The sequence below is a fragment of the Balaenoptera acutorostrata genome, chromosome 6 (genome assembly GCF_949987535.1).
Source record: "Balaenoptera acutorostrata chromosome 6, mBalAcu1.1, whole genome shotgun sequence".
In the NCBI taxonomy this organism is placed as follows: Eukaryota; Metazoa; Chordata; class Mammalia; order Artiodactyla; family Balaenopteridae; genus Balaenoptera; species Balaenoptera acutorostrata.
In genome coordinates, this window is record NC_080069.1 from 91,521,690 (window position 1) to 91,544,632 (window position 22,943).

Here is a 22,943-nt window from a genome sequence, read left to right on the forward strand (position 1 = left end):
TCCTTGTTCTGTGTTTACCTGGCAAGTATCTCTGAGTATTTACCCACCCAAACTTCCTCATGGACAGTAGGCATTTATTGAGTGCCGATCTTCTCCACTCTGTGTGCTGTCCTAGGGCCTTCTTTGTGTGCTGAGGAAAGGTTAAGGCATGGTGGAACGAACTTTGTGAAGACCAAGAAAACTGCCAGGGCACACGGTCAAAACTGCACGGAGGCGTGTGGAACTCGACTGAAACGAGCAGAGTGTCTTTGGTCAAAATGGAGGGTTCTGTTGAGAAAGCAAATGGGAGCCGTGACGTAGAGGTGGCCCCTGGAGACCCATTCCGGCGGAGCCGCCCTTCCCTCCCAGCGCCTGCCTCCACGGTGCCCCCTTTCCTCCACCACCCCTGCCACAGGGCACCCCCTGCCTACGTCGTGGTGCACTCTGACAGGGCCACCGGGCTGAGGGCAGGCCCAGCCTTTATGGCTCCGTGCTTCCCCCCTCATCATTTCCTCACCCTGGGCAGCTCTCCAGCACCCCCTGTTCTCCCCAGCTCATCACCACGGATCCAGAAACCAAGGGGAGTGGAAGCAGCTCTAGAAAAATCCCAGCTCCACTCCTGTCGTTTCTGTTACCCCTTAGATCAGCAGGCCCCCAAATTTCTCATGGGACATGATGTGGAAAGGGGATTCTGTGGGCACACATTGTGGGAAGGGGGTTCCTCATTAATTCATTAATTTAGAATCAAAGCCCTTTCCCCAAATAAATAAGGGTTCTGAGTAGAAGAAGTGTGGGAAACACTGTAAAATAGCTAGACGAGTGTATTTACTGGGACCCTCTAAGGGAGAGTCTGGCAATGCAGCATTTTACCCAAACCAGTTTGCTGGTGGGACCCTTTTTTGTGTGTTTAACCCAGCTGGATGCCCAGGGAGGGTCATACTCAGTTGAGTTCCTTTCAGACAGACTCAGAAAGCCTTTGTGACGTGTGGGGTGGGAGGGAGGAGAAGTTGTGAGACTGCCTGGCTGCCTTGTACCCCTGGATGGAAGGAGGACAGACAGCAGCGTGGGCAGGGCTGGAGGAAGCCAGGGAGTCCACAGAGGGAAGGCAGCCACTGGCGCTGACCTAGCCTGAGGGGCCCTGGGCACAGTAGTATTGCCACAGGATGGAAGGCTAGCATCTTCCAGATTACTACTGAAGTTGGCACCGTTTGCACAGATTAATCCAAAATGGCAGTTTTCTTTTTCTTTTTTTAATGCTTAAAGAATGCTTTCTCTACTTTATTTTTTAAATTTCATTAATTTTTGGCTGCGTTGGGTCTTTGTTGCTGCGCGCGGGCTTTCTCTAGTTGCAGCAAGCGGGGGCTACTCTTTGCTGAGGGGTGTGGGCTTCTCATCGTGGTGGTTTTTCTTCTTGCGGAGCATGGGCTCTAGGTGCGTGGGCTTCAGTAGTTGTGGCATGCGAGCTCAGTAGTTGTGGCTCGCGGGCTCTAGAGCGCAGGCTCAGTAGTTGTGGCGCCTGGGCTTAGTTGCTCCGTGGCATGTGGGATCTTCCTGGACCAAGGATTGACAAAATGGCAGTTTTCTAAATGGCCACTAGATGGGGCTGGCTCCCCAGGAGGGCTGCAAAACGAGATGCACCTTTCTCCTCCGGCAGGAATTTCCCCTTTTCCTCACTTGAAAATTGTAGAGCTCCATGCAGATTTTACAATCAGTGTAGGTAAGCTTTTTAAAAATTTTTTATTGGAGTATAGTTGCTTTACAATATTGCATTAGTTTATACTGTACCGCAAAGTGAATCAGCTGTACATATACATACATCCCCTCTTTTTTGGATTTCCTTCTCATTTAGGTCACCACAGAGCACTGAGTAGAGTTCCCTGGGCTATACAGTAGTGTAGGTAAGCTTTTGCAAAGTGTTTTTTTTTTGCATTTGGCCCCTCCTTGCCCCTATGCGCTCTGCACCTCTCCTGAGTGGGCTCATCCATCTCTTTATGCCCTTGGGGACTTTTTCATCATGAGCCGTGCTCTCACAAATAGAGCATTTTTACAGACGAAAACTTAGCATAGCGTTTTCCCTCTTAAAATAGAAAACACTCTTCATTTGCCAGATAGAGTGAGAAGGGTGGGAACATTAGACTTTGTTCAAGAAATATATTAAAAACAAATGGTTTTCAGTTCCATCTTAGGGCTGGTTAACAGTATGAGAGATACGTACACAGGAGAGAGTGACATAGAAAACTGTGGAAGGGAAAAGAGAGACGAGGAAGACATAAAGCTGAGGGGGGAAGGCAGTGGTGGCTTAGCACCTTGGAGGGGAATGACGCCTGGGCCATCCTGAGAGGTGTCTCTTAGACCGAGGGGGTTGCCTTCTGCCTTTGAACTGTTCACTGGCTGGTTGGTCACTCTGTATGAACCACCAGCAGCTCTAACCCCTACATTATTAGAGGATTAACATATGAGGAAAGTGATTCTCTGAGTGAGACCAGTGATTGGAGTAGCTCATCACCTGCTGGGAAGATGGACGGAAGCTCAGGCAGTAGTGGGTTGATTTAAAGAAACTGCTAGCAGAATTACCTTCTCATATTGTTCCTTACCACACCCGAGCCCTTTGGATTTTCATGCTGGTAACCTTGCTACTTGCTACTCAGAGTATGATTCACGGAGCAGTAACAGCAGTGTTACCCAGGAACTTACAAGAAATGCAGGCTCTCAGGCCCCACTCTAGACCAACAGAATCAGAATTTGCATTTCATTTGAGCAAGATCCATGGCAGGTTCGTGTGCCCGTAATAAAGCGTGAGAAGCACTGACCTAGCTAATCAAGGCTTCCAAACTTACTTCTGAGACTCAGCCAGCATTTTAAGATAGATGGAACTTAGATATTGGGAAACGTTCCAAGACATTGATTCGTCCTACTTCTGATTTTCAACTTCAATTAAAAAAAAATAGTAATGAAAACAGTAATAGTAATGTGAAATAGTAATTTTACAGCAAATTGAGATTTTACTCTTAAAACTTGTGGTCCACTGATTCCTTCAGCAAGCGTTTGCTGACATTTGCCAATTTCCTGAGTGTTATTGATGAATCCCAGATAAGGATGGTGAAGGGCCCTAGAGAGGTAACCTCAAACAGTGATGTTGTGTCCAAAAAAGTGACTGAGGTTCGTTTTTTCTGTGGGCAGCATAGTTTGAGGTCTGAAAGGGCTTGGGTTTGATGGGCCCTGCCAGCTGTGGATCAGTGTGTCAGGGCTAGGCCATCAAACACTCCATTTTTTTCTATTTTTGGCAGGGATTGAAATGGCCTCTTTTCCCGGCTGTTGGGTCCTGAGGAAAGGATAAGGCCTTTGAGGGACATTCACTTGCTCAGTGCCTGCTTTTCTGGGTCAAGATTAGGTCATGACCCTTTTTCGTTTGTTTACTGGGGCTCCAGGCCCCTGGGGAAGGAAGGTCTGGCCAGGGTTCCGATTCTTTTCCAGTTTCTCATATCCAGTGTGTACCAGCACGCAATGTTTGTTGGACAAATGGATGGGTGGATATGAATGACATAATGTTTGAATTTGAATGACATGACTGATAACAAATCTGTGTCTGCTTTCAAGTTGTTGAGAGAGTCCCTCTTGCTGGGCAAGAGGGGTTTTTCTCTTCATATGTGGCTCCTCGCCTGTCCTGAGGACAGTGATTTTGAACAATCGCGAAAAGGAGCTCCCTCTTGGATTTTTGTAGATGGCAGTTGAGTTTCTGCATGAACTGAACGTTCCATTTTTCAAAGTTGGATCTGGGGACACTAACAACTTCCCTTATCTGGAAAAGACAGCCAAAAAAGGTGAGTGTTTAATTTTTGTCATACAGTCTGAGTCCAGACCTTCATATTTTTACCCCACTAGTAATAACCCACTAAAGGAGTCTCCTGAAGACAGATTTTCCAGTCAGCATATACTCCCACTTTTTCATGTGCTGACTTGAAAGAAATGAAAACTAAGACAGTTTCTTTAAGAATTTTTAAATTAAAATTATTTTTAATTTCTAAGAAAATATTTATATAAAATTAAGGATACGACAGCATATGTAAAACTTCTTAGAGGAAGCACTTTGAGAAGTATTCTGTAGGTATAATATCCAACCTCCACACATCACAGTTTGTAAAGTGGTTTTACAACATGAGTGATCTCACTTGATCCTCATGACAATCCTGGGACTGAAGCAGGTCATATGATGATGATGCTTTCTACTTACTTCACTGACGAGGCATCTGAGACCACACAGCTAGGACGCTGGCTGCCCCGGGCCTCACACTCTTGAGTTTGGGGCAGTGCTCACCCTACCAACCACACTGTGCAACCTCTTAATCCAATGAGATGCTCATCTTTCTCTAAAGAGTGTGAAATTCCTCTTAATTGGGTTCACTTTGCTGAACGATAATGTTATGGGGGTGAGGGGAGTCTACGTTTCCCGTGGTTGAGGACAGGAACCCACCAGGCTCACCTCTGTTCCCCCACTGTGGCTGGCACAGTGCTTAAGAGATGTTTGTGGGGTTCAGCAGAATGATGAAACCAACAGCAGGGGTGTGCTTAAGGGAGAGTCAGAACCCCTAAAAAAGAAAGTGATGATGGTGTTGGTGTTGGGTCCCCCAGGCCGCCCAATGGTCATCTCCAGTGGGATGCAGTCCATGGACACCATGAAGCAAGTCTATCAGATTGTGAAGCCCCTCAACCCCAACTTCTGCTTCCTCCAGTGCACCAGTGCGTACCCGCTCCAGCCTGAGGACGTCAACCTGCGCGTCATCTCGGTGAGCCCGAGGGAGGGCCCTTGTCTGATTGGGCCGTTTGCTGTGGGGAAGATGCAGCCCAAATTCTAACCAGTCTTGACATGCTTCGTGATTCGAACATCCTTTGACAATCTTGCTGTTGCAGAATCAAATTAGAATCAACTATGCAGTTAAGGAGTCAGATACATTCTAAAGATTACAAATTACGTTTTCTTAAAACCAACCTTAATTTCTCTCATTATAAAATTTAAGGGGGAGTCTTCATAATTGTCCATATACATTTTCTTTACCTGTGTGTATTGGCCATCAGCGGTCCCTCTTCTGTGAATCGCTGGCTTTCTTAGTGAGTTGTGGGTTTGTTTTTGTAAAATATATATATGATTTACCATCTTAACCATTTTTTGATGTCCAGTTCAGTGGCATTAAGTACTTTCACATTGTTGTGCTACCATCGCCACCATCCATCTCCAGGACTTTTTCATCATCTCAGAGTCAAACTCTATACCCATTAAACACTAACTGCCCATTTCCCCCTCCCCGAGCCCCTGGCAGCCATCATTCTGTTTTGTCTCTATGAATTTGACTACTCTAGGTATCTCAAATAAATGGAATCATACAGTACTTGTCCTTCTGTGTCTGTCTGCTTTCACTTAGCATAATGTCTTCAGGGTTCATCCATGTTGTAGCATCTGTTAGCATTTCATTCCTTTTTAAGGCTGAATAATATTCCATTGTATGTATGTACCACATTTTGTTTATCCAGTCATCCGTTGATGGACATTTGGCATGGTTCCACATTTTGGCTATTGTGAATAATGCTGATATGAACATTGGTGTACAAATACACCGTTTTTCTCCATATTGACAAACAAAATACCCATTTTGTTTTTCAGTGGGGGAGGGGGAAATGGGCAGTAAGTGTTAATGAGTATAGAGTTTGACTCTGAGATGATGAAAAAGTCCTGGAGATGGATGGTGGTGATGGTAGCACAACAAAACCATTTTGGGATGGTTCCACATTTTGGCTATTGTGAATAATGCAGATATGAACACTGGTGTACAGAAATCCGTTTTTCTTCATATTGAGTTGTAGGAGACCTTCTTGAAACTTCTGGCTTTTCCTGCTCTCTGTTACTTACCAGCTCTCTGATTCTGAGTATCCTTGAGGGTCAGAGTTGTTACAGTGACAGCCTTGAGAGAGCTTTCTCTCTCCCAGCATTTTGTCTGTTCCACTTCAGTCGGTTTACAGGTGACGAGGTCCAGTCCTTACTTGCCTGAGATCTCACAGCAGCCTGGTGGCAAAGCTGGACTAGAATTCTTTGTCTCTTATTGTCTCGGGCCATCTCTATCAATTCCTCCTGGTAGCTCCCGAAACATAATTAATTGGAAATATATAGGTGTGTAATTATCGTACAAAAAACATTATAGTAAGAGTAGTGGAATTCTAAATATATACACACACACAATCCTGATACTGCAATTAACCAGTTTTATATTTTTCTTTCATTACCGTATATGACATTCTGGGGTTTTTTTTCCCCCCATGATTATACAAGCTCTTATTTTTCTATAGAGTCTTCATATTTAACTTAAAAAAAATATTAACCTTTTTTGAAATGACACTACTCTCTTTTTAACTAAAGTTTCTGTCCCTCCCAGTTCTGTAGTCTTTTCTCCATTTCTAGCTCATCTCTAAATCATGTTATTTTTTAAATTTAAACATGGTTTAAAAAAAAAACTCAGCCCTGAAATATATAACATAGAAAGTGAACATCCTCTGTAATCCCATCCCACAGAGATTACCATAATTAACAATTTAGTGTGTCTGACACCAAATATTTTCCTCAGTTTTCTTCCTTTGTGAAGTGTGGTCCCCATATCCCTTCCATCCCCACCCGAGGTATGCTCACATCCTCTCTCTTTAGAGCAGGGCACCGTCAGAGTTAAATTGCCAGCCCACCCCCCAGGCCCAGCCTACCCGTCACAGCAGGGTGAGTCCTCTGACCTAGCAACCTGCACTTCTTTGTCCATCACACACCCTTAAGCCTGGTTTTCAAGGCCTTTGCCACTCAGCCATCCTTATCTTCTATTAATTCCCATCTGGGTCTTTCTGCTGAACTTAAGCTTTCTGGTCACCCTCACTGACAAGGCTCACTCCACTTAGAATGTCTTTCGTCACATCCAGTGAATTATAGATAACCAATTAATTAATTATTTAGCATTCCCACCAAAGGATTGTTTTGAGATTGGGCTGTATGTATTATTGATGGTGATATTTGTGCATATAGCATACTTGCTTTCAGCAGCTCAGGCTAATTAAATGTGACAGATGCTTTTTGAATGGGTTTAGGCATTCGGTTATAGTTCTGTTATTATTCTTCGTGGTTTGAGCAGTGTGAAACATTCTTCAGCTGTGTTCCTGATAACAGCAGTCATTATTTTTGAGCATTTACAGTGTGCTGAGTGCCCTCCACACGTTCATAGCAGCTCCCACCAGGTACTGCTATCCCTGGGAAGGAGAGACTGAGAGCCTCGGAGGCTTCCTGGAGCTTACTGGGCCTCAAACTCAGATCTGCCTGACTCTGGAATGTATGCGGAAAGTACCACACTATTTAACTTTTCTTTCCTCCCTTTTTCTATTTTAAAGGAATATCAGAAGCTCTTTCCTGACATTCCCATAGGGTATTCTGGGCATGAAACAGGTATAGTGATATCTGTGGCCGCAGTGGCTCTGGGGGCCAAGGTCTTGGAGCGTCACATAACTTTGGACAAGACCTGGAAGGGGAGTGACCACTCGGCCTCGCTGGAGCCTGGAGAGCTGGCCGAGCTGGTGCGGTCTGTGCGCCTCGTGGAGAGGGCCCTGGGCTCCCCGACCAAGCAGCTGCTGCCCTGTGAGATGGCCTGCAATGAGAAGGTGGGTTCTTCTGTCCTGCTGGGCGCCACTGTTGAGAGGGGCCGCATGCGCTTACCTGAGAGGTAGTTGGTACCAGCCCTACCTGAGCCCAGGCCAGTGGAATGATGCAGGGATGTCGCTCGGAGCCTATGAGTTTTTTTTGGGTTCATATTAGCAGTGGGAGGAACTTGTTATTTAAGGAACTTTAGCTGTTTCTCTGGTTCCCTGGCATCATATTACAGTTTTCCATTAAGTCTCTGAAGCCTCTGGCCCCAGTGCTCTAGACCCCGGGTAAAGGGGGGTGGTATCTGGGGCCTCGTGAGGCACGCGGGTAGGTCAAGTGTGGGGTCCTGTGGAGTAGGTAATCCTTGAGGGACATCCAGGCAGAGGGGTCCCGTGAGGCAGTGGGAGGAGGTTCTATGATATGTCAAGGCGTCCCTAAGCGTGGGAGGCACTGGATGGATGGGGGTGGGCTTGTCACGGGGTTGGTGGGGGATGACGCAAACGTTCCCTCAGGAGCAGTTTGAGCTGTGCAGCGTTAACCTTCAGACAGAGGGGACGGGGAGGCCCACGAACCCTGCACACTGACTATCTGGGCTTCCCGGAAGCCATGGCCTATACCTGGCTCGGCCTCTGAGTCTAGAGCCAGGCGTCCCGGGGCCGCCAGGGAAGCAGACACTCCTCAAACGCTGCGGGCTGTCTGGGCTGAAACAAAGATCTAACACCAGGCCCGCTAGAGGAGTGCTGTCTTTTATCCCAGTGGGGCCTACTTGCTGCCCTCAAATTAAAGATGCATATACACCAGGAAATTAAAATAACAGTAAAAAGAAACAAACTACCTTATACAAGAAAAGGGGAGAGAATTGGCCCAGAAACTGGAATGAGAGTTATAGCAGTTGAACACCTAATTTGGTTCTGAGCCTCCTGGCTCCCTGGGCAAACAGTGAGGTACCAGAGGATGCAGAATCTGATAATCATCCGCCAACAGACCTTTTGTCCTGGCATAAATTCCAGAATTGATTCCTTGGCCCTTACCTGGAAGATGCAGAGTATTAGACTAGATACTTTGTTGAAAAGCATCTATGGACAAGACCTAGAAACACTGGTCATGAGCTTCAGGTCTCTTTCGTTCCCCTCACCTGCCCAGCCTATCTGCCTCTTCCTAAGAGGCCCCCTTCCATACTCAGCGTCTGTGCGCCCTCTGTATTGCTATTATACTGAGCAAGGAGGACACAAGGTTTGTGTCCCTCGAGCAGTGGGACAGGAGTCAGGAACCCCAGGTTCTCATCTTGGCTCCTCGCAACCTTGGCCAGCTTACCCGCCCTCCGTGGACCTCCGTTTCCCCATGTTTAAAATGTGATACTGAACTGGACGATGACAAAAGCAATCATAATTTTTATTTACTGAGAGCAGTCTATGTTCCAGGTAGGTTACATACATTATTATCACTAATCCTTGTAGTCATCTGACAGGGTAGAGACACTGTTATTTCCCATTTTACAGAGAAACTCAGCCACAGCTTGTACCCAGCTGCCTGGGATTCGGATCTGGCTCTCTTTGGCTACATAACCTGAGTCCTTTATTATAAAGGCCCCTCCTCTGAATCTCTGAGTCCACCCCACACTGGCCGAGTCCCTGCTGTGTGTGAGATACTGTTCTAGGCACCGAAGGGGGAAAACAGAGTCCCTGCTATCCAAGTACCTTGTGCGAGAAAACTGATCAGGGACCTTGGGGATAAAGCAACGTGCGCTAATTATTTCTGTGAGGCTGGCACTGAGTCTTACTTAATTTTATCCACAGCTGGGCAAGTCTGTGGTGGCCAAAGTGAAAATTCCGGAAGGCACCATTCTAACACTGGACATGCTCACTGTGAAGGTGGGTGAGCCCAAAGGCTACCCTCCTGAAGACATCTTCAATCTGGTGGGCAAGAAGGTCCTGGTCACTGTGGAAGAAGACGACACCATCATGGAGGAATCGGTAGAAAATCATGGCAAAAAAATCAAGTCTTAAAATAAAGTGCCATTCTCTGAATTCTGGATTGCCTTGCTGGTGCCGTCAGGTACATTTGGGTGAGGTGGGGCAGGAGTGGTGGTCTCCGCGGATCTGGCTTTCATCCACTCCCCACCCAGACAGCAGACATTCAGGGGCTAGGCACTGGGTCAAGCCCGTTGGAGGGATACAGAGAGCAAATACGGGCGGCCTCTGCCTCGGGCTGGCTGGCCCAGAAGGGGCGGTGGGCTCAGAAGCATCTCATCACTGCCCAGTGGCAGTGAGGGTGCAGAGGATTGAGTGCTGGCTGTATGGGCCGTCTCCTTTCAGCCTTCCTTCTTCCTGCCTGCAAAACCAACCCTAATGACCCCAAATATCTCTTCCTTCCATCTCTCTCTCCTTAACCCCTGCCCGCCCTGGGGTTGAGTCTAGTTAGCTGTATAGCCATCACTAGGCATTAGAGAAGGGGTTGGCCAAAGTGTTTTGCAGGCACAGGATGCCAAAGCACTCATAGCTCTGAGCAAAGAGAGGGAAATGGCATTTATTTCTTCTTTAAACAAATATGGAGGGCCTACTATGTGCCAGGCCCTGCTTTGAGGCCTGAGGATACAGCAGTGAATCCCTTCCTTATGGGACTTCCGTTCAGATGGGGACAGATGCTCCACAAACCAGGAGCACGGTAAAGTAAACCACAGTACGTCAGAAGGTGACACGTGCAGTGGGGCACGTGAGGGAGCTGGGGAGTGTGGGGCTTGGTGTATATGCAGCTTGTGGTGACTTGTAAGTATGCTGGCGATGCTGAAATCAGCCCTTCCATGATCCGTCATGAAATTACAAACCCAGCTAACAAAAGATCCTCACTGTTGGACTTCCTTTAACTGCAGCATGAACCCTTCACAGAGATTCCATATCATATTCCTCTTTGTTCTTTTGAACCAATACTGAGATTAATGATTATTTTCAAATATACTTTCAAATTCTTAATCTTTGTTCATATTTATTTGACCTGGTTACTTTAATTCCTCTTGATTCAAAGTGTATCTTGGAGTTTCTTTTTGAATGCGTAAATTGCCCTTTGAAGTTTCTTTACTTGTGAGGATAGGGCCTCCCTCTCCTGGGGATCCCAAAACAGTTTCTGGAAGGAGACTCGCATTTGTATGTGAGGGTGGGGTGGGATGGGAATCCAGGGTCATACTCACGAGAATCCATAAAATTGACGTGCTAGGAGCTGGAGTGTGACAGCATCCATTTCTGGCTCCTGTTTACTCCCTTTCACTTCTCCCTATAAACAGTCATGAGCAGACAATCAAAATTTCTGATTCCATAGCCTTTTTTTTTTTCTACAAGAGCAGAGATGACATTAAATATCTGAGACCTCCTAACAAGAAGAGACTTAGTATGGTAGTAGACGGCTGTGTTCCAGGGCCTGGGAAGAGGAGGTGGGTCTGAAAGGAAAGGAGGGAAGAGCCTAGCCAGGGCTCTGGCTGAGAATGTATGGCAGGCGGTTTCTAGCAGGGAACCCATCAGTTGCTTCCAGGTCCTGTCAGACTGGAATGTGAGAAGGGCCCAGGCTGCTCTGTAGACCTCAGCTGGATTCCCCCAGAGGGCAGAAGCCAGTGAGGCTCACACCTGGAAGAGCCACTGAGGGCACAGGGCCTAACTCTGCCTTTTGGGTAGAGGATTGGGTAATGTGTTGGAGAGAACTGTGAAGAAGGGCCATCGTCTAGAACCCGCTTCCCATCAGTGCACATAGAGAAAATCATAGCCTGTGAATGACGTGTGTAGGTAAAGTATGGGGCTGCCTGCAGCCAGGAGCAGCTGGCCACCTCATGCTGTGCCAGGCCCTGAGAGCAGGAGGATGGATCTCTGGGCACAGCTCTGGCCTATTCGTACGTCCCTGAGCACCTGCCAGGAAGGAGATCCAGTGCTGGGCCCACAGTGAGGCAGCAGACGGTCCCTGTCGGAGAATTCACAGCCTATTGGGTGCAGGTACCTCCACAAATAGTGCCCTGCATGTGTGAATTGCTGAAATGTTTTCCAAGAGTCATGAGAGCTATGGGAGTGGGGATGGGAGAGGAGGCGTTGGCCAGGGAAGCTCTCCTGGAGGAGGTGGCACTTTAGTTCAACCGTGCATGTTGAGAAGTGACTGAGGGAGGAATTGTGGGATCTGGGGCATGGGAAGTACCCTGTATGTCCAGGTGAAAGTTGGGCAGGGAATGGCCACATGGAGAGGAAGGAAGGGATTTGGAAGGTTGTCAGGAAGGAAGCAAGGGCTTAAAAGCCTGCTGACTTTGGACTGTGTTCAATAGGCAATGGGAAGCCATGGAAGGCTTCAGAGCAGGACACGGCGGACACAACCTTGGGCCCCCCCTCCCCCTTATGCTTACCGTCCCACCTCGTATGCAGCTTGGCTTCTTGGGCAGCCTGTCCTCTCCTCATGGTATGGACTCCTGCCCACCATGCCCTGGCTGCGCTGGGCCACCTCTGTGTGCCCTCTGCTAGGCTGTGTCTCCACCAGGCCATCATCACTGTCCCCTTCTCCCTGGCAAAGACGAACTGCAGAAACAGAAGATATCATGCAGTAGACAAGAAAGGGTCCCTGAAATCTCTAAAAATTAGTAAGTGACCACAAATGGCTTCAATGTTGATCAAAAGTTGCCCAAAGTTACATATTATCTTGGATAGGAACAGCTGGGAGGCAGAATTTGTTGCCACATAAGTAAGAAGTTCTAACAGGAATTACCTTCAGAAATAGTGAACTCCCCCCATTACTAGAGATATTCCATCAAGGACCAGCTGACTAGAGCAAGAAAGTTGTGGAGGGGGTGGGAAATGAGCAAGGCCCCGTCCAGGCCTGGGTGCCGTGTACCTGAAGCAACACAAACTTCCAATGAAGAACACGGTTAAAAGGGACGGTATTCATATTTTATTAAAACCACATCTGCAAGCAATTTGCTCTTATCAATAAGGAAATTTCTATAAATTCAAGTCTGAAAGAGAATAAGTGATCAGTACCATTACAGACATGGACCCCAAGGAAGCTCAGTCCTGTGCTGAATATTCACGGAGGCTCCTGCTACTGCCAGATGGCAGCTAGGAGTATCGGCTGTCTCAGCACCGTGTCAGGCACAACAGGAACTCCACTGGGGATGCTGATAGGTCCTGGCATGGTACAGTACTGTACAGTTTTTAAGGCAAGTTCATATCCTCTGGGCTCATTTGAGCCTCACAGCACTTGCAGGTAGGGTCATTAACCCCATTTTACAGATGACGCCCCAAGGAGTACAGTGACTAGCTTGAGGTCACAATTGATTGTGGACCAAAACTGCAGTTTTTGTCCTTTATAGTCCAGCTCTGAATCTGCTACATGAATCCCAAACTCTCAAATCTCCCTCTGGGTGTAAGACCTCATCTCAGAGCCCATGGAAGGTAATCCAAAGGTAGACTTAAGTCCCACAGAGTAACCGGGCAAAAGCAAAGCATCACAGGCCTAATAAGAGAGGGGCCATCTCCAAAGAAGATATACAGATTGCCAACAAACACATGAAAGAATGTTCAACATCATTAATCATTAGAGAAATGCAAATCAAAACTACAATGAGATATCATCTCACACTTGTCAGAATGGCCATCATCAAAAAATCTAGAAACGGGCTTCCCTGGTGGCGCAGTGGTTGAGAATTTGCCTGCTAATGCAGGGGACACGGGTTCGAGCCCTGGTCTGGGAAGATCCCACATGCCACGGAGCAGCTGGGCCCGTGAGCCACAACTACTGAGCCTGCGCGTCTGGAGCCTGTGCCCCGCAACGGGAGGGGCCGCGATAGTGAAAGGCCCGCGCACCGCGATGAAGAGCGGTCCCCGCACCGCGATGAAGAGTGGCCCCCACTTGCCGTAACCAGAGAAAGCCCTCGCACAGAAACGAAGACCCAACACAGCCATAAATAAATAAATAAATAAATAAATATTAAAAAAAAAAAATCTAGAAACAATAAATGCTGGAGAGGGTGTGGAGAAAAGGGAACACTCTTGCACTGTTGGTGGGAATGCAAATTGATAACAGCCATTATGGAGAACAGTATGGAGGTTCCTTAAAAAACTAAAAATAGAGGCCACCATCACCCTGATACCAAAACCAGACAAAGACACTACAAAAAAAGAAAACTACAGACCAATATCACTGATGAATATAGATGCAAAAATCCTCAACAAAATACTAGCAAACAGAATCCAACAACACATTAAAAGGATCATACACCACGATCAAGTGGGATTTATCCCAGGGATGCAAGGATTCTTCAATATACGCAAATCAATCAATGTGATACACCATATTAACAAATTGAAGAATAAAAACCATATGATCATCTCAACAGATGCAGAAAAAGCTTTTGACAAAATTCAACACCCATTTATGATAAAAACTCTCCAGAAGGTGGGCATAGAGGGAACCTACCTCAACATAATAAAGCCCATATATGACAAACCCACAGCAAACATCATTCTCAATGGTGAAAAACTGAAAGCATTTCCTCTAAGATGAGGAACGAGACAAGGATGTCCACTCTCACCACTATTATTCAACATAGTTCTGGAAGTCCTAGCCACGGCAATCAGAGAAGAAAAAGAAATAAAAGGAATACAAATTGGAAAAGAAGAAGTAAAACTGTCACTGTTTGCGGATGACATGATACTATACATAGAGAATCCTAAAACTGCCACCAGAAAACTACTAGAGCTAATTAATGAATATGGAAAAGTTTCAGGATACAGAATTAATGCACAGAAATCTCTTGCATTCCTATACACTAATGATGAAAAATCTGAAAGAGAAATTATGGAAACACTCCCATTTACCACTGCAACAAAAAGAATAAAATACCTAGGAATAAACCTACCTAGGGAGACAAAAGACCTGTATGCAGAAAACTATAAGACACTGATGAAAGAAATTAAAGATGATACCAACAGATGGAGAGATATACCATGTTCTTGGATTGGAAGAATCAACATTGTGAAAATGACTATACTACCCAAAGCAATCTACACATTGAATGCAATCCCTATCAAATTACCAATGGCATTTTTTACGGAGCTAGAACAAATCATCTTAAAATTTGTATGGAGACACAAAGGACCCTGAATAGCCAAAGCAGTCTTGAGGCAAAAAAATGGAGCTGGAGGAATCAGACTCCCTGACTTCAGACTATACTACAAAGCTACAGTAATCAAGACAATATGGTACTGGCACAAAAACAGAAACATAGATCAATGGAACAAGATAGAAAGCCCAGAGATTAACCCACGCACCTATGGTCAACTAATCTATGACAAAGGAGGCAAAGATATACAATGGAGAAAAGACAGTCTCTTCAATAAGTGGTGCTGGGAAAACTGGACAGTTACATGTAAAAGAATGAAATTAGAATACTCCCTAACACCATACACAAAAATAAACTCAAAATGGATTAGAGACCTAAATATAAGACTGGGCACTACAAAACTCTTAGAGGAAAACATAGGAAGAACACTCTTTGACATAAATCACAGCAAGATCTTTTTTGATCCACCTCCTAGAGAAATGGAAATAAAAACAAAAATAAACAAATGGGACCTAATGAAACTTCAAAGCTTTTGCACAGCAAAGGAAATCATAAACAAGACGAAAAGACAACCCTCAGAATGGGAGAAAATATTTTCAAATGAATCAACGGACAAAGGATTAATCTCCAAAATATATAAACAGCTCATTCAGCTCAATATTAAAGAAACAAACACCCCAATCCAAAAATGGTCAAAGACCTAAATAGACATTTCTCCAAAGAAGACATACAGACGGCCACGAAGCACATGAAAAGATGCTCAACATCACTAATTATTAGAGAAGTGCAAATCAAAACTACAATGAGGTATCACCTCACTCCTGTTAGAATGGGCATCATCAGAAAATCTACAAACAACAAATGCTGGAGAGGGTGTGGAGAAAAGGGAACCCTCTTGCACTGCTGGTGGGAATGTAAATTGATACAGCCACTATGGAGAACAATATGGAGGTTCCTTAAAAAACTAAAAATAGAATTACCATATGACCCAGCAATCCCACTACTGGGCATATACCCAGAGAAAACCGTAATTCAAAAAGACACATGCACCCGAATGTTCATTGCAGCACTATTTACAATAGCCAGGTCATGGAAGCAACCTAAATGCCCATCAACAGACGAATGGATAAAGAAGTTGTGCTACATATATACAATGGAATATTACTCAGCCATAAAAAGGAACGAAATTGAGTCATTTGTTGAGAAGTGGATGGACCTAGAGACTGTCATACAGACTGAAGTAAGTCAGAAAGAGAAAAACAAATATCGTATATTAATGCATGTATGTGGAACCTAGAAAAATGGTACAGATGAGCCGGTTTGCAGGGCAGAAGTTGAGACACAGACGTAGAGAATGGACATATGGACACCAAGGGGGAAAAACTGCGGTGGGGTGGGGATGGTGGTGTGCTGAATTGGGCGATTTGGATTGACATGTATACACTGATGTGTATAAAATTGATGCCTAATAAGAACCTGCAGTATAAAAAAACAAACAAACAAAACAACTAATACTAAACTTTCACTGGGTTATTTGTATGGAAATATGTTAATATAAATGTTTCAGACATTACATGAAATTTCTAAAAATCTTGTATTTGTATTTGTATGGAAATATGTATGGAAATATGTTAATATAAATGTTTCAGACATTATATGAAATTTCTAAAAATCTTATATTTGTATTTGTATGGAAATATGTATGGAAATATGTTAATATAAATGTTTCAGACATTACATGAAATTTCTAAAAATCTTATATGTTCTGGTATAATGTTGTAAGTAATAATCCTAGTTATTACTTTAAAATGTGTATCTCAGAAATAACTAATTTTCTTGTCAACTGCATTATTATGAACTTTCATCAAATCTTTAACTGTGGTCATTTTTAAGTCTTTTGTCATTTACAGACAGTTCTGGGTGTACTCTGATGCTTTTGCAAATATGTTCCTATAAAAGGGTTTCATCTTCAAGAAATTCATGGAAAAGACTCTGACAAGTACAGGTTTCTGGTAACTGACTGTACTGCTGAACTGAATGAATAAGCATTTTCAGAACTCTAATGAAAAACTGATGAACTCATAAAAGTGCTAACAAAAGATCAAGATGAAAAAAAAAATTAATTACATGGGACTGAGTGAACTGATGAGGATGAGTATAATTTTTGTGACTTTCTGTCTGAAGTAAAAAAAAAAATCCCACAAGGACTCAGAGGCAAAGAATATACAAATCAATTTTCACTGCAAAGTAAAGGAGCTGTTACAGTGGAGGATTACTGGACTGAATGTCAATATTATGACATAGTATGAGTGTGTTTCATGTTTGGTAATTGCAATCATTGTTGCCTTTGTTGTGGTCATCCATGTACAATGCTTGGTGTCAGTCTATTTATCTCTTGTAAAAATAAAATACAGTGTGTGTGTGTGTGAAAAAAAAAAAAAAAAAACTAAAAATAGAATTACCATATGACCCAGCAATCCCACTACTGGGCATATACCCTGAGAAAACCATAATTCAAAGAGTCATGTACCAAAATGTTCACTGCAGCTCTATTTACAATAGCCAGGACATGGAAGCAACCTAAGTGTCCATCAACAGATGAATGGATAAAGAAGATGTGGCACATGTATACAATGGAATATTACTCAGCCATAAAAAGAAACGAAATTGAGTTATTTGTAGTGAGGTGGATGGACCTAGAGTCTGTCATACAGAGTGAAGTAAGTCAGAAAGAGGAAAACAAATACCGTATGCTAACACATATATATGGAATCTAAGAAAAAAAAAAAAAGGTCATGAAGAACCTAGGGGTAAGACGGGAATAAAGACAGACCTACTAGAGAATGGACTTGAGGATATGGGGAGGGGGAAGGGTAAGCTGTGACAAAGTGAGAGAGTGGCATGGACATATATACACTACCAAACATAAAAGAGATAGCTAGTGGGAAGCAGCCGCATAGCACAGGCAGATCAGCTCTGCCTTGTGACCACCTAGGGGGGTGGGATAGGGAGGGTCGAGGGAGGGAGACGCAAGAGGGAAGAGATATGGGAACATATGTATATGTATAACTGATTCACTTTGTTATAAAGCAGAAATTAACACACCATTGTAAAGCAATTATACTCCAATAAAGATGTTAAAAAAAAAAGAGAGGGGCCAGAGCGAGTAGGCACTGGCTAGAGACTGGCTGCATTCACCTGGACATGGTGGATGAGTACAGACCCCAGTTCCACCATTAGCTGTGTGACCTTGGGCAAGTTACTCATTCTGTGTCTCAATTTTGCCATGTGTACAATTGGGATAACTTTCTACTTCCTAGGGGTGATGTAAGGATCAAATGAGTTAATAGCTGTAAAGCATTAGAACAGTACCTGACAAAATAGCAAGTATTTTTACTTGGACCCTGCAGCCGTGGGTCTGGGAATAAATCTTGGTTTGCAGGGATGAACAGAGATACGGGGTCAAGTGCATGCATCTTCCTCTGTCAGGAATGCCCTCTGCCTGTCAGAATTCAGCTCTGGGCCATCCCCAGTAGAATTAATTTCCCTCTTCTCAGCATTCCTGGAGCATAGTGCTGAAGACATCTATCCAAGCTAGAGTTTTAAATGATTTGGTTAGGACTAAAGCCACTTTTGAGGTTCCTTCTGCCTTGTATTCTACTTACATTACATTGCCCCATATAAAAAAACTATTGGAAATTGGCAGTTTTACGTGGTTCAAACCAATTAACGCACTGAGAGTCTGCTTAAACCCTGAGGGAGATTCAGCTTTGCGTTTTCCTCACCCTACCACTGCCTTCCTGCCAAGCACCTAAGAAGATACTTTTACATAGTACCACTTCAAAACCATATAAGGAATTTGACAGACAGGATGCTGAACCTTCAGAACTGAGGCACAGACCCTGGAAAGAGGCCTTTCCCTCCCTACTAGAGGGGCTGATCTCCCTGGGAGGCCCTGCTGATTTGGCTTTCTCTATTTTCATCATTACCTTCTGGAAAGCAGGGGCTCTCTGGGTTTCCCTGGCAACATTTTGGATCTGAGGAGCATAGGGATGCCTGAGCTGCCCAAACCCCACTCATAGTTAGTTCCTCTCCTTTTGATTCCAAGACGGTTGGGAAAACTGCCTGTGGTTGCTTAGCAACAGTCACCTGCTGATTTCTTCCCAACATCCCCTAAGAAATGAATAAGCAGTAAAATCTTCCAGGTTGAAAGCTGGGCCTGAAGGGCTGGGCCAGGGGGCAAGTGAGACACATGCTTGAGGGTTGGGAGGTGGCTGAGCCCTTAATCACCGTGGGTGACTTTAGGCAACTTTCTTTCAGGACCTTATTCTCCCCAAATGTACAATGGGGTCAGGCTGAGTGATCTGTGAGACCCTCCCAGCTCAGCTGTTCTGATTCAATAGCAGCCAGCTAGTGGTCATTCACTCGCTGCCTTGGAGGGAAGGAACTTTCTGAACTTTTCAGGGTGGGTAAGGTGTAGGACATGGCTGCCCTTAGGAATCTTCCAATCTAATTGGAAAGACAGGTCCCAGATTGTGGATCTGATAGGGAGAGATTCTTGTAGCTTGGGGAGACTTCCTGGGGGCAGTTAAGCCTGGGGAAAACAGACAGGCAAAAAGAAGGGGCTTTCCTGCATAAATGTGTTTATATGGGAAATGGCAAAGGCAAGGGTATAGAGGTGGAACTATGTGACACACAGTTCTGATTGGAGGGTCTCTGAAAAGAGCAGTAGGAGCTAGATGAGGATATGTAGTTTGGGGCAGACTAGGAAAGCCTTGACTGCTAAGGTAAAGTGCTCCCACCCACCCCACCCCCCACCCCCCGCCATAGTCCTTGGGAACCTTTTGATAGTTCTAAGAGGTTAAGTGAGATTTCACGCAGATTACTCTAGCTGTAGGGTGGAGGATGAGCATGGGAAAGGGTTCAGGCCAGGAGGTGTTAAGAAGCTCTTGCAGCTGCTCTTAAGGGAGTGACATGGACAAGCTGAAGGAGAGTGGAGAGGAGGAAGCAGATCCAAGGGACATTAAGGGACAGAAGAGTCTTAGCGACTCTTATTCATTCACATATTTACCGTGCGCCTACTATGTGCCAGGCGGTTCTGAGTGCTGTATGAGGGAGAATGTTCTGAGGCTGAGGATCATGTATTCTGACATGGTGAGGATGCTTAGGGCTCACCTGTGGGTGTGTCCTTTCAGGAACCTGGACTAAAAGCAGTGTAGTAGAAGGGCCCTGGTGGCGGTGGGGAGTTCGGATGAGAGAGCAGCAGCAGAGGACCTGTGTTTAGGGCCCGTTTGAAACTAGCCTACCTAGGAGAGGAACTGTTCAAGGCACAGGGCATGACCGGTAGGGGATTGGATGGGAATGCTTACAGAGGCGGCAGTAGACCAGCCACGTCTGGATCGTCTGGATCGGGTGAGACCAGACCTGCAGAGAGCCTAGGGTGGCCACTCAGGTGTCGGCCCCTAGGGCAGTCGGGAGATGCTGATGGCCCCTTCCCAGAGCCGCAGGGCCGGGTAGAGCAGCTCCTGGAAGGCGGCACGGAAGGTGTGCTGGTGGGTCATGCCGCCCGTCACGTCGTAAAAAGTGAAGACGCCGACCTCTTAGTCCAGGAAAACCCCGAGCCGGTCGGGGTCGTCGCGGGGCCGCAGACGGCTGCGCTGGCCGTCGTGGAAGGCCCAGTACTCGAGGTCATATAGTTCGAGGGACCAGGACTGGCGGTTGCAGCCCAAGCGGGCGGCGGCCGAGGCCCCGCGGCGCCGCAGGGAGCCGTAGGCCGCGCCCACCCACCAGCCGACGCCCGCCTCCTGCACGTCCACTTCCCAGTAGTGGCTGCCGGCGTCGAAGCAGTCGCGGCCCAGCACCTGCCACAGCGCGTCGAAATGCAGCGCGGGCTTGAGACCCAGCCCGCCGAGGTGGCCGCAACGCACCTTCGGGCGGTCTGCCGAGAGGCGCAAGCGTGCGTGTAGCACGTCTCGCTCCAGCGTGGGCGTGCGCGCGTCTGCGGAGGGCGGGGACACCGGGCCACGCCCTATGGGCGGGGCCAGTGCCGCTTCCCTGCCCCGCCCCCGGGAAACCGACTCTGCTTGGTACCCGCTGTCCCGCAAGTGTTCAGGGTAGAATGCAGGGAAACACGGAAATCACAAGTGGGGCGGTGGCTGGGGAGCACGGGCAGGAGAGAACATTTTAGTGCACACCCGTTGTACGGTTTGAATTTTGTACCATGGAATTTGTTGCCAATTTCTAAAAATTTAATAAAAAATAATCCTATCACTGTTAACACTTGGGTGTATATGCTTCCAATTTTTTTCTTTACTTGCCCCTTTATAGTTTTTTTCTTAACGTTGGTGTCATACTATGCAGGCTCTTGGGTAATCTGCTTTTTAAATTTATTGATGTATTTATGAACATTTTACCACATCAAATAATATTCTCTTATAAGAGCATTTTAATGGCAACCTTAAGATTTTGATGTATAGATGAATTATAATTTAACCTATCCCCTCCCCCTGCCTTAAAAAATACGCTTTTTAAAAAGGTTTTGGAAACACTAATATGAACACATCTTTATGTATCTGATTATTTATTTAGGATATATTCCTAGAAGAAGAATTGCTGGGTCAACGGGGATGATTGTGATTTTAAGGCCTTTGGTAAATATTGCCAAACTGTCCTCCAGAAAGGTGGTGGTGATTTAAACTTCCAATAACAGTTCTTGTTGCATTATACACATCTGTAGACATGAAGTCAGAGAAAAGTCTAGGTCTTAGGGCATGTGGATGTTTAGCTTTAGTAGATACTGCCGGATAGTTTTCTCGGTAATATTTTGGAGTTTTCTGTAGAGAGGTTTTGTACATCTTTTGTTAGATTTATTCCTAGCTTTTTAAAAGTGTTACTGAAAATAATGTTTTCAAAATTTCATTTTCTAATTGTTTATTGCCAATACATAGAAATACAATTGATTTTTGTATGCTGACATTACATCCAGCAGCTGTTCTAAATTCATTTGGTAACTATTTATAGATTATTTTGGATTTTCTGTAAATAATCATGTCATCTTTTTTTTTTTTGTCATCTTTGAATAATGATCTTTTTTTCCCTTTTCCCATCCTTATAGCTTACTCTTTTTTTTTTTTTGCCTCAAGGCACTCTCTAGGACATCTAGAACAATGTTGCATAGAAGTGTTTACACTGGGCATCCTTTTCTCCCACTCCTAGGTAAATACCCAACAGAAATGCATTCATGGTGCATCAAAAGACATGTACAGGTATATTCAAAGCAACATTATTCATTATAGGCAAGAGCTGAAACAATCCAAAATGTCCATCAATAATATTAAGTGTGCTACATTCATACAATGGAATACTACACCACAGTGAAAATCAACAAACTACTGCTACACACAGTCATATGGGTAAATCTCACAAACGTCACGTTGTTCTGTCGAAGCAAGACACAAAAGAGTAGTCTGAGTGATCTCATTATATAAAGGTCAAAGACAGGCAAAAGTAATCTTTACTGTTAGAAGTCAGGAGAGTAGTTACCCTTCGGGATAGTGAACTGGCATGAGGAAGGATTCTGAGGAGCTGGAAGTTTCCATTTCATGGTCTGAAGGAAGTTAATGAATGTGTTTACTTTTGAAAAATCATTGAGCTACAGCCCTTTGATTTGTACACTTTTCTTTATGTATTTTATATTTGTTAAAGTTTAGTTTAAAAAAATGCATGCCTAGTAATTCCATTTTGAGAAATTACTCCTAAAAAAAATACAAAAATGAGCTAAGGTATATTCGGTCACTTATTCATTAATTCAACAAAGAGGTACAAGAATGGATGTTTACTGCAGCACTGTTTATAGAAATGAAAATGTAAAGCAGCCTAAATGTCCAACAATACGATATGAGATTGATTTAAACATGGCATATTCAATGGAATACCATGTATCCTTTAAAAACAACCATAATATCTGTGTTTATTAAAATAGAAAATTGTTCAATCTATACTATTAAATTTTTAAAATTACAAAAGAAGGCAATTCCCTGGCGGTCCAGTGGTTAGGATTCCGCACTTCCACTGCTGGGGGCCGGGGTTCGATCCCTGATTGGAGAATTAAGATCCTGCAAGCCTCGTGGTGGAGCCACAAATAAATAAATAAATAAATTTTAAAAATTACAAAAGAATATCTGTAATATGATCCCATTTTTTAAAATCTGTAGACATATA

At 44.7% G+C, this 22,943-nt stretch overlaps 2 protein-coding genes across 2 annotated transcripts in view; one reads left to right on the plus strand and one right to left on the minus strand.

Annotated features, from left to right (window-relative positions):
- Positions 1-10,608, plus strand: part of NANS (N-acetylneuraminate synthase) — a 29,937-nt gene extending 19,329 nt beyond the window's left edge. The window contains exons 3-6 of the mRNA XM_057548838.1: positions 3,701-3,800; positions 4,609-4,763; positions 7,390-7,656; positions 9,436-10,608. Coding sequence (XP_057404821.1) covers positions 3,701-3,800; positions 4,609-4,763; positions 7,390-7,656; positions 9,436-9,645 — 732 coding nt within the window. The 3' untranslated portion in view covers positions 9,646-10,608. The remainder of the gene's footprint in view (positions 1-3,700; positions 3,801-4,608; positions 4,764-7,389; positions 7,657-9,435) is intronic.
- The window catches only part of TRIM14 (tripartite motif containing 14), an 83,855-nt gene continuing 70,349 nt past the window's right edge, over positions 9,438-22,943 (minus strand). The window contains 4 exon segments of the mRNA XM_057549158.1: positions 9,438-9,577; positions 10,824-10,906; positions 12,012-12,180; positions 20,093-20,721. Of these exon segments, the coding sequence (XP_057405141.1) occupies positions 20,186-20,721 (536 nt within the window). The 3' untranslated portion in view covers positions 9,438-9,577; positions 10,824-10,906; positions 12,012-12,180; positions 20,093-20,185.